Consider the following 11733-nt stretch of genomic DNA (forward strand, 5'->3'; position numbering starts at 1 on the left):
TGCCGCGTGATGATGGTTTGAAGTGAGAGCAGCAGCCGCAGAGAGACCGAGAAACGCAGCAGAACCAGACTCTTCCTGCGGAGGTTCTTCGCTTTAACTTCTCTCTGGGATGTTCACGCGGCGGCAGCTGTGCGGGACTAGTACCGAGCGCGCGTGTGCGTGACTGGACTCTGGTTCGGCTTGATGGACACAAACAACAACAACTCAGGTAAATATTCGGGTTCTGGGCTCCTCGTTCACTGGGGTTTCAGTCGGGCACAATGTGTTTAATGCGTGACGTGTTGGTTCGGAGCTCAGAGTGTTTTTTAAAAGCGGCCAGAACTCAGCTGGAGTTCAGTCCAGTCAGATTTTAACTGGAGTTCAGTCCAGCTGCAGGGACATAGACTACACAGAGGTTTCTGTTAAGTTCGGGTCCATCAGCTGGCCCTGGTGCCGCTTGTGCACGTGTTGACCAGTCTGTCACGAGGACCGTCATCGTGAATGCGCTCATGTTTACGGGAAGTGGGTCGAGGTGACAGCAGGTTTTTCGGTTTCTGGTGGAGGGTTCGGGTGTGTGTTCACATGGAGCGGCGCAGTGAGCCATGTGCGCTTTGTTTTTACGGAGCTGCGCGGCTTCTGATTGGCTGCTGCAGGGACTGAGGTCATTACACAATCCTCCCCCTGCTGCTCCTCGGCGACGTTTGAGCGGATCAATAATCAGGTAACAACCACAAAACTGTCAGGTGCAGGTAAATGTCATGAAGCCTGAAGAGCATCTGAGGAGTTTTATTCTGATTAATATCCAGACTGGGAGCTAAATCAACAGTCTGCAGAGTCAAAGTCACTGAATCTGATTCACTTGCAGCAGGAAGGGTGACTGTGTGATCTCAGCCGTATCTCTCTCTCACACACACACACTCAGACTTTTTAATCCTGCTCATCTGAGCTCAGATCAGCAATTAATTCCCTGGAATTCTGCTAAATTCAGTATAATATGGAGAAACAGGGAGAGGTCTTGTTACTTAGCCCACCTCATGTTGTTGAAATCTGATGACTCAGTCTCATCAACCTTTCTCACTGATCCTGATAGTTTCATTGTATATGTTAGCATCTCTTTAAGGCTTTAAGACTTTAAACAAAGGCTTATGTCTCGTTTTGTTTGTTTTCTGCCTTTTACTTTCTGTCTTGTTTTATTTATTTCTGTCTCATTTGTTCATTTCTGTAATATTTAGTTAATTATTTTTCTTTTTATTGTGCTTGTGTCTTGTTAGGCTGTGTCCCTGTCTTGTTAGGCGCTGTCCCTGTCTTGTTAGGCGCTGTCCCTGTCTTGTTAGGCTGTGTCCCTGACTTGTTAGGCTGTGTCCCTGTCTTGTTAGGCTGTGTCCCTGTCTTGTTAGGCTGTGTCCCTGTCTTGTTAGGCTGTGTCCCTGTCTTGTTAGGCTGTGTCCCTGTCTTGTTAGGCTGTGTCCCTGTCTTGTTAGGCTGTGTCCCTGTCTTGTTAGGCGCTGTCCCTGTCTTGTTAGGCGCTGTCCCTGTCTTGTTAGGCTCTGTCCCTGACTTGTTAGGCTCTGTCCCTGTCTTGTTAGGCTCTGTCCCTGTCTTGTTAGGCTGTGTCCCTGTCTTGTTAGGCTCTGTCCCTGTCTTGTTAGGCTGTGTCCCTGTCTTGTTAGGCTGTGTCCCTGTCTTGTTAGGCTGTGTCCCTGTCTTGTTAGGCTGTGTCCCTGTCTTGTTAGGCTGTGTCCCTGTCCCGTTTAGGCTGTGTCCCTGTCTCGTTTGGTCTTGTCCTGTCTTGTTTATTTTATGTCTTACGAGATAACAAGCCTTGTTGGTCCGACAGATAAATGGTTGATAAACCACTGACTACATTTCACTGACTACATTAACCATAAGTCTCTGCTTTGGTTACTGTCAGTATGTTAATCTGATGCAAAGTCTTAGGTTCCTCTGGTTTCTGTCCAAAATAAAAATACCCCGTTCTGCTCTTTGATTGGCTGTTTGCTGGCGAGGCATTCTGGGAGCTCTGGTTCTCTCCTTTCAGTGACCCTGATGTGTTGTGTGTCCTGATAAGCATGCAGATCAGACATCACATGTTTTATATCAGGAAGGAGAGTTTTGTGTTTTACTGTAAAAAGAAACGAGCAATGAGCTGCAGCCGCTGGGTTGTTTCACACAGGTGTGTTTCCAATGTAAAATGTGACACACATGTTTAGGTCATTTTTCTGTGTGACTTTTAGCCTGCGAACATACAGCATGACCTTACAGAAAGAACATAATGTCCACAATGAGACACGACACTTTTTTCCAGAAATAAACCGTAACAATGAAACAAAACTACAAAAAGATGCTAAATGCCCATTCAGAGACAGACAACAGTAACTCTTTTATTCCATTTTTACTTTGCATTCACGTCTCTTTATTAATATAAATAAATGTTTAAACATAAACGGAAACGTACATACACAAAATCAAGACAAATAGAGAAAAATGACCACAGAGGGACAGAAAACAACCAAAACACCAACAAAGAACCAACCACCATCTAAAAGGTCCAGGAACCCTTACAGCCACCATAGAGCTAGACCCACCAGAGCAGCAGAGCTCCTCAGCCTGATTCCCACCTACAGCTCACTGTGTTTTAGCTGCATGGATCAGCAATTACAACCTGAAGATGATCTGCAGTGCAGTACCCCCACCTTACTGGGACTCAGACCTGTTTAGATGGAGACACGACTGGGATGTGTTCTCCTCATGGGGACATAAAGTCATGAAGTAAAGATTTAGAATGAAAGCTCTTGGCATCATGTGAAGATTAGCTTAGAAAATAAATTAGTGGGAAGTCCTAATAAGGAGCGCTTTGTGTTTGACTGTGTCTTTCTCACGTAGCAGCTGCTCAGTCTGGCTGAAGGTGGAGGCAAGGCAGGACTTCTCGTCAGTGGGACGGTCACATTGACGAGTGTGTGTGGGGGCGGTGGAGGATGTGGGGAGCGTGAGCACGGGGAGAACAGGAGGCGTGACTGTGGGTGGGACTCCCCTCAGCCAGTCTCGTTGTGAGGACGTGTGTGCGGAGGAGGCACGTGGCCTGGAGGTGTAACCACAGAGAGAGCACGAGGAGGAGGAGGGGGCTCCTTTGGAGCTGTGTGTCCTCTCTGTGATGTTTTACCTCAGTGAAACTTTATAAAACGTCCATTCATCTTCTGCTTCATGTAAAACAATTTCTATGGTCACATTTCCCCTCTGATTGTTCCACATTAGACGGGCACCCGGCAGGCAGCTGCTCTTTGTGTTGGTGGCCCAGATGGTCAATGAAGGGAGGACGTGATCACGCCTCTCTTCTTTCTTCTTTTACACACATCATACAGTTTTTACATAAAGCCTCAAAAATAAGGCCTGAGGAAGACATGAAGTAACCTCACTGAGAGGCAAAACACACAGCGGGAGGCGTTACTACCACAAAGAGAGGCAACAGTTGGATTAAAAACATCCACAAAGAAGCAAATCTCTCATGAGGAAGATGCAAAACTACCACAAAGAGACAAAGATGTAAGAAGCAGTCTGCTTCCTAGTAAAATATCAATGTTCTTTCCTTAAACATGCATCATGCTCCGATGATCATCATATTTACCATGCATGTGGAGTAACACCATGAGAACAGCCTCAGGTAGTTAACCCTGACCGATGCTGAGCTCCACATGGCGATGTTGATGTGAGAATCCTCCTTTTGTCACTCAGACAGATTCACGTGCTGCTCTGACACGTGAACATGTGGCAGACCTGTTCTCCATGGCTGCAGTGATGCAGAGTCCCTGCTTCTTCTTCAGCTGTGTGGGAGCTCCCTCTCCTCCCTGAAACTCGGGTCATGCTGCTAGATGGTTGGCAAGTCTGCGTGGCAGCAGATGGATGAAGACATCTCACAGATCACTTCCTGCTTGTCTCAAGTTGGTTTTATCAGAGGGGGAAACCTCCTGTTGTCTGTGTGGAGGAGGAGCAGGAAATATTCTGCTTTCATCTGCTCCTCTGTCTGTTTCTGATGCTCACCCTAAACCAGTTTAGCCATCCTGCATCCACCCATTCATCCATCCATCCTGTCAGAGACAAGGAGGGGTGAGGAAAGGTGGAGGCAAGCAGCCCCTCCCCCTTCTATTCCCAAATTTCCTAGGAAGTCTGTTTGTGTGGGACTTTAGCAACGTCGGTTTGTTCCCATGGTGACAACAAAACCAGCACAAGCCCACCCCTCGGCGACAAATGGCTACACCACCTCGTGCAGAGCCGTGTGAGGTCACTGACCCGATCCCAGCACATCAGTTCTTCCTCTCTGTGGACATCGACGATGAAAATCTGGACAGGGAAAACAGATTCCTAGGATCTCTGGGAAACTTTAACTGGATATCAGACCATCTTCATGTGTTCTTATCAGTAGCTGATGATTTTATCTGCTCCCCCTGCAGACTCAAACATCAGGACGTTTGTTTCAGGCCCTTACTCTGACAGGTACATTTTGCTCCATCCATCTTCCCATCAACTCTAACCAGCTTCTCTGTCTCTGCTGGAGAAAACAGCATGATGCTACCTCCACCATGTTTCACTGTGGGGATCGGGATGCTGTGCAGGTTGTGAGCAGAGCTGCGTCTTCCACATGTTTGCTGTGTCCCCGACAAACTCAGATGGATTTTACGGCTTTCTTTCAACAGTGGCTTTTATCTTCTCACTTCCATGAAGGTCACATTTGTTGAGTTCCTAACTAATGTGGACAGATTCTCCCACCTGAGCTATGGAGTTTTGCAGCTCCTCCATAGGTCTGTTGGTTGTTTCTCTAATTAATTGTTGCTAAGATGCTGAAGTACACACACCTGGACGCTACTGAATAATTAGGTTTCTTCTGAAGGCAGTTGGTAGCACTGGATTGTATTTATGGTATCAGAATGAAGAGGTCTGAATACAAATGTGTCTCACATTTCTCAAACTTTATTTGTAAGAAGTTTTAAATCCATGCATAATTTTCCTCCCACTTCCCATGTACGATCTACTTTGCGTTGCTCTATCATAGTCCTAATAAAACATCTGTGGTAGGAACAGGACAAGTAAAAACATTGCTGTAGAGATAAAACATCTGATCTGCTGTGGTACCGTCACCTGAGACCAGATCCTGCAGCTCGGTTCCAACAGGAGCCTTTAACAATCTCCTCTCTCTTCCAGCAGGAGGTGTGATCTCCTATGTGGGTTCATGTGGAGGCTCTCCTTCCAGAGCAAGTCCAGACTCCATGTACAGCGAGAACTTCAACCCCTGCTTCTCCTCCTCCTCTTCTTTGTTACCCTCCTTCCTCAGCAGCAGCTCCAGTTCAGGCTCTGCAGGAGACGACGGCTCGTCCTCCACCTCCTCCTCTTCAGCAGGAGGTTCTCCTCAAGGCCGAGACGATGGCAGCGATGGCACCAGCATCTCTCAGAGAGCTTCGTCCAGGAAGTCTGTGGCCAGTTTGAACAGTAAGTTTTAACAATGAATATATGTGCAAAAGTCTTGGATCAGGTCTCGTTTCTTATTTACCTTCCTGTGATGTGTGTGTGACTGTTTTCATCTTTTAAAGTAGTTCTGATCCAGACTTGTTGAGGCTTTCTAAATGTTTCTTTGGATGTGGGCTTCAATGAAGCTACATGTAAAGAAACAGGGGCAGGGCGAAGATGTCTGCTGTGTTTCTGATGGTCCTGTTTGTTGTGTTTCAGAGCTGAATGGCATGGTGCTGCTCTGCAAGGTCTGCGGGGACGTGGCCTCTGGTTTCCATTATGGAGTGCACGCCTGTGAAGGATGCAAGGTGAGAGGTGAAGCCCCCACAAACCCAACATGGTGATCATGTGATCATCAGACATATTGGAGAGCTCATTGTGTTTCCTCTTCTGACTCTGAGCTCAGTTGTCCTCACTGTTGCCCCCTGCAGGGCTTCTTCCGCCGCAGCATCCAGCAAAACATCCAGTATAAGAAGTGTCTGAAGAGTGAGAGCTGCACCATCATGAGGACCAACAGGAACCGCTGCCAGCAGTGCCGCTTTAAGAAGTGCCTTTCTGTGGGCATGAGCCGAGACGGTGAGTGTGATGAACAGAACATGCCAGATCTTTAACAGCTTCCTTCAAAGTCCTTCACAATGGCCCTGCTGGATTGTTAGGTGGATGTTTTGTCAATTTCTCTTAAATTATCTTATTTTCAAATACAATGAAGTGAAAACAGTGGAAGTCAGGATAATTTTATCTACTAGGACCGATTGTTGATGTTTTGGGTCTCTTGTCTAAAGAATTTGCTGGAATATAAATTTGTCAATTTTTCTTACTGGCTGTCTTGCACAATGTGGCTCAAACATTTCCAGAAGTCCACTTTTGATTGGTTCATCAGAACTTCATGATGCCTCCCTCCTGAGAAGCTGCCTGCTCCTAAGGCACCTAAGTTCTGACTCGGTCAAGACACGATTAGAACCATCAAGAAGCTTTCTCTTAGTTGTGTCCGAACCAGGACACATTTGGTTGCGTAAATGTTTCTGTTTTTTAATCATACTCACAGCTGTGAATCAAACACATTAATCAAAGTAGAATTGACCTCCATGATTGAGCCAACAGGCTGATTCTGGACTTGTCTTTTCCTGTTCTGTACTAGTAGTTCTGTTGGGTGTCAGAACTTTAGCCTTCTCTTTAATCTCCAGAGAGACTGATAAACCTCTCCAATTTCACTCAACAGGAAGTGAAAGAATTTATCCTTCTGACAGATATTTGGTAGATAATAATAATAATAACACATTTTATTTGTATAGCACTTTTCTATAAAAACCAAAGACACTTTACAGGAGTCAAACAAAATTACAAGATCAAAACACTTAAGTACATGAAACAAAGTCATAAGAGCAAGACACATAAATCCATCACTAGACATTACCAATAAAGGGAGGAGGATCTTTTTGACAAGAATTATGAAACCAGCTGAACTTGGAGCTATGAACATTAACATAGTTTGACGTATCTTTCCAGTAGTACACCTGTGTACCTGGCCACCAGTGGAACAGTTCAGGTTTTGCACTTCCAGGTCGTTTCCAAACTCCGCCTCATCTTATGATGCTCCTCCTTTCTTTTCTGTCCACAGCTGTTCGTTTTGGCCGGATCCCGAAGCGGGAGAAGCAGAGGATGCTGGCTGAGATGCAGAGCGCCATGAACAACATGGTTAACAACCAGCTGCAGAACGACTTTCAACTCGCCAGTCTGTCCTCTTCCTCATCGTCCTCCACACCCTTTCCATGTCCGGGTGTGACCATCGCTCCACAACCCCAGCCGTCGGTCCTCCCAGTCGCTCCTTCTTCCCTCTCACCTGCACCACCTGCCTCTTCCTCCCATCCATCTCCTCCTCCTCTCTCTTGTCGGAGCACCTCCTCTTCCTCTCCACCCCCCAGCCCTGGGACTGACTCCACCATTAATGCCATTGCCCGCGCTCACCGTGAAACCTTCCTTTACGCACAAGACAAGCTGACCAATCCCCATGTTCCACCGCAGCAGCAGAGTAACAACGCCCACCACGATGATGGGGAGGCGGAGCTTTGGTCTAACCGCTGTCATAATCGCTTCGATTCGAATGGCTACAGCAAAAACAACAATAATAATGAAAAGAACGCCAACAAGGACTGCTACCTGCTGCAGGATCACAGCACCATAAATCACCATAGCAACAGGGGGTGGCGTTTGCCACACAGTTATCTGAATGGAGGAGAGAGTCATGCGACTCAGAGGCCTACCTGTCCATTGAAGAATTGTTCTGGAATTGTTCTGGTAAGATCCAGTCTGCCGATAGGACTACGATAACCACCACAACCAGTTTTCTAAAGTTTTTCTAACTAGACTTTATTTTTGCAGGCTTGTCCAATGAACATGCAGCCTCATGCAGACCCTTTAAAGACCTCCCAGGAGATCTGGGAGGACTTCTCGCTGTCCTTCACCCCCGCCGTCAGGGAGGTGGTGGAGTTCGCCAAACATATCCCAGGATTCAGTGCTCTGTCCCAGAACGACCAGGTCACCCTGCTGAAAGCTGGCACCTTCGAGGTAAAATGTTAATCCATATATCAGGGTCATGATGTCTTCAGTGTCGGTTCAGTTTAAATTCTGTTTCCATTTTGTAGTTTGTTTCTGTCCTTAAAGCGGACATAGATAGCGTCTTAAAGGGTTAAATCTGTTGGGTTTTTTTTTTCAGATTGTTTTTCCCCAAAGGAATAAAAGGAACTGATAAATATGGCACTGCTAGCATCTTCTTAAATCCTAACAAAGTATTTACTGCTATATGAGCAGAAACTAGATAATTAGCACCAATATCAACCAAAAACCTAAAGTTTGCTGTAAATAATAATAGGCTATAAATAAAGCTTTAAAAAAATAAAACAAGATTATGTTAAAGACAAGTGAGGTTGTTGTGGTTGGAATTTATAAATTTATACTTCTACCTCCTTTTCGAATATGGAAGAAGTAAATATATAGTTTGTTAATAATGTGAATGTGTTTATGTTTGAAATAAACCTACACCTAAGATAAATAATAGGCTCCTACATTAACCTAACAAAAACAGCTTAGCTAAAACAAAATATTACTTGCTCATGTTAGCCTAATCAAACATCTTGCTTGCTATAAAGAGATTCTGTTTATTAATAAGTTGGGCTAAAACGTTCACATTATTTGAAACAATTTAAAGTTAACTGCTAGCATATGCTAAATTTTAGTGGCTACATTAATGCAGCAAAAGCTCCTTTGATGAAACAAAATTAGGTTAGCTAATAAGTTCGCCCTAAATAAATATTACATCAGTCATAACACAATGTTAGTTGATAAGTTCATCTAATTCAAAAGAAATTTTTTTTCAAACAAGATAGCTAATAAATTAAGCTGAAATGCTAGTTGCTACATTGGGCTAATAAAACCAACTTAGCTTGATGTTAGCTGATAAGCTAGCATAAACATTATTACTTAGCTATAGCTAGTTGACAAAAAAGTTGGAAACAAAATTTTAGCTGAAAACCAATTACTATACTTCATGAGACTAGCAAAACCAACTTAGTTTAATGTTAGCTATGAAACTGGCCTGAACAAACATTACATCACTCTTTACAAAACTAGTTAGATCATATGTTTGCCTAGTCGATGATTTGATTTATTAATTAAGACGAGATTTTAGCCACTATCCTGTTGTAAGTATATTCATGTTGATCAAAACTAGCAATTATTCAATGTGAATGACTCATGCCTAGCTCATTTCCACACTGAAATTACAAATGTGACTTTGCTGACCCCCGGGAACCAATTGGGTCCTTTTAGCCATTTTTTGCTTGTTATTGGTTAGTATTTTTGTCTGACAAAAACCTAATGACTAATTTTTTCCAAAGGTTAATAGTTTGAATCAAGATTAAAAACTGCCACCTCATTTCTCATCACACCTTCACAATTTAAAAGTTACACATCCACTGCACACATGGGACTGTCGGCCCAAAGGATCCCTATTAATGACTATTCAAACAACATTTTTGGGATATTTTTAAATTGACCCTTCGCAAAAAGGTTATACACATGACCACCTCTACAATCTTAGCCTCCAGGTTGAAATACGTTTCAACAGTTTCCTGAATTTACAGATTTCACCATTAGTTGGAAGCTGAGGTAATGTAGGGGTGTAAATGGAGTCATTCTGTTGTGTTTTGCTGCAATATTATGGTGTATTTTTGAAGCAGGAGCTTCTTTATTGTTCAGCTCCTTCTCTGTCCATGGTGAAGTCAGAATAAACCACACAGTTAATTCAAACATCTCACTCTGAACCTCTGTTCTGTTTTTTTCTACATAAAATTGGTTTCATTTAGACAAAAATGGCACCTAAACTTTTATTGACTGGGCTTTGACTCTTGCTCCAGGTACTGATGGTGCGATTCTCGTCATTGTTCAACATGATAGAACAGACTGTGACTTTTGTCTCTGGCACCACCTATTCCTTGGAGGAGCTTCAAGCAATGGGGATGAATGACTTGTTGGCAGCCATGTTTGACTTCAGCCAAAAACTGGCCTCACTGAAGCTGAACGCTGAGGAGCTGGGACTGTTCACTGCCGTGGTTCTGGTATCTGCAGGTGAGCATTAACATAGGTGATGTTATTCTGTCTTTGGAATCAATGTTTACTGGAACACCCAACTCTGTCCCAAGTTTCCACCGTTTAGTTGTTGACTTGGGGTGAAGTCAAAGAACTTGGAGGTTGTCCTTCTTCTTTACTACTTATAAAGCACCAGTATCACTTGCAGTCAACAGCCCACAGTACGATGCTGCCACTACCATGCTTGAGAGTTGGTCCTTACGTCCGAAAGCCTCGCATTGACTCCTCCAAACAAATGTCTTGTCATTTTTTCTCCATAAACTCCATATTTGTGTTGTTTGAACATCAATCTCTTTTCCTGAGGATGTTTGGCTTGTCCATGAGGGCAGCTGCAGATTTCAGTGCAGCTTGAAGGTGTATTTTTCAGCCCCCTCTCGGTCCATAGTGATGTAAAACTTTACAGGAGACAGTCACTCTGGTGTTCAAGCAGTTTCTAGTTTGAGTTTGAACCTTTGTGGTTTCCGTGTTGCCCTGAACATCCCAAAGAGTTTCATTCCATCTGAGGAGAGAAAGTTTGGATCTCTTGGGTTTAAAATATGTAAAATATTGAGCTCAGTGTTCCAGAGATGTAACTGAACTCTTTAAACGTCCAACATGTGACTCCTTCCGGTTCTTTGTCTTTGTTGTTCTTTCACAGATCGCTCCGGGATCGAGAACCTGTCATCTGTGGAACATCTTCAGGAGAACCTGATTCGAGCGTTTCGCTGTTTGGTTAACAAGTCGACCGGGCCTAACAGCGACCATCCCAACATGGACTCACCGCGGTTCACCAAACTGCTGCTGCGCCTACCCGACCTGCGGACACTTAACAACATGCACTCAGAGAAGCTGCTGTCCTTTCGCATTGACCCCTGATGACCTCACATATCACATCACTGTAACAAAGGCATGCTCCCCGCCAAAATAAGAGTCTGCTTACACAGCTGCTCTTCAGGGGAAATAACTCTTGAGAGATTTGCACTCTGACACATTCCCACTTCCTGATGGAATCTTCATCATCCCTGATGGTTCTCTGGGTTAAACCTCCAGATATCCTCTTGGAAAACCAGGATACATGGAGACAGGAGCAGCTGGAACAGCATAACAGCACAATCCTGAGCTTTCCAAAACTGTCTTGTTTGTTCGCAGGAACTTGACTGCAGATTTGGCAAACAGAACACAGATCCAGATGCTCACCTCACGCCTCAAACATCTTCATCTGAGTACACAGATATAGTATTAGATCTGAATCACCAGATCTGGAACCAGGTTTGTCCCTCTGAATATTTATGAGCTCTACAGATCCAGAGTCTGACTGGATTGTAACTTCCAGCACAAAGCTCTTCAGGACAAATGTCCAGCTCTTCCTGACAGTCTCTGAGGCAATGGAGAAAAGAGGCAGCTGTGACAGACAGCTTTATGGACCAATGAGACGGCGGGATGCTGAGGAACACCTCAGCTGAACCTCCGCCTAGAACCTGTAAATACTCCAAGCATCCAGTTGTTGCTTGTCTGCCTCTGAGTTATACTGATATTATAAGAGTTGCGCACAAAGTGTCTGTCTCAAGAAAATCTTCCTATGTCTGTATTTTAGTCTGACCATTTATGTAATAATATAAATTCTCACTGAAGATA

The 11733-nt window shown here is 44.3% G+C and overlaps 1 protein-coding gene across 3 annotated transcripts; it reads left to right on the forward strand.

Moving 5' to 3' along the window:
- Nucleotides 1-11733, forward strand: LOC124863759 (nuclear receptor subfamily 1 group D member 1-like). 3 transcript variants are annotated; one of them, XM_047358226.1, is made up of 8 exons: nucleotides 1-208; nucleotides 5173-5457; nucleotides 5695-5783; nucleotides 5907-6051; nucleotides 7094-7770; nucleotides 7855-8040; nucleotides 9888-10098; nucleotides 10757-11733. In XM_047358226.1, the coding sequence occupies exons 1-8, from the start codon at nucleotides 184-186 to the stop codon at nucleotides 10972-10974; spliced, it is 1836 nt and encodes a 611-aa protein (XP_047214182.1). In that variant the 5' UTR covers nucleotides 1-183; the 3' UTR covers nucleotides 10975-11733. The 3 variants fall into 3 exon arrangements, with proteins under 3 accessions (XP_047214182.1, XP_047214183.1, XP_047214185.1); XM_047358227.1 differs by having other exon boundaries at nucleotides 5176-5457; XM_047358229.1 differs by lacking the exon at nucleotides 1-208 and adding an exon at nucleotides 555-700.

Source organism: Girardinichthys multiradiatus, chromosome Y, assembly GCF_021462225.1.
Source record: "Girardinichthys multiradiatus isolate DD_20200921_A chromosome Y, DD_fGirMul_XY1, whole genome shotgun sequence".
Taxonomy (NCBI): domain Eukaryota; kingdom Metazoa; phylum Chordata; class Actinopteri; order Cyprinodontiformes; family Goodeidae; genus Girardinichthys; species Girardinichthys multiradiatus.

Coding starts and splice junctions, on each gene's coding strand:
- LOC124863759 (XM_047358226.1), top strand. CDS start 184: ATGGACACAAACAACAACAACTCAG. Junction 6,052..7,093: donor TGTGGGCATGAGCCGAGACG/GTGAGTGTGATG, acceptor TTCTGTCCACAG/CTGTTCGTTTTGGCCGGATC. Junction 10,099..10,756: donor CGTGGTTCTGGTATCTGCAG/GTGAGCATTAAC, acceptor GTTCTTTCACAG/ATCGCTCCGGGATCGAGAAC.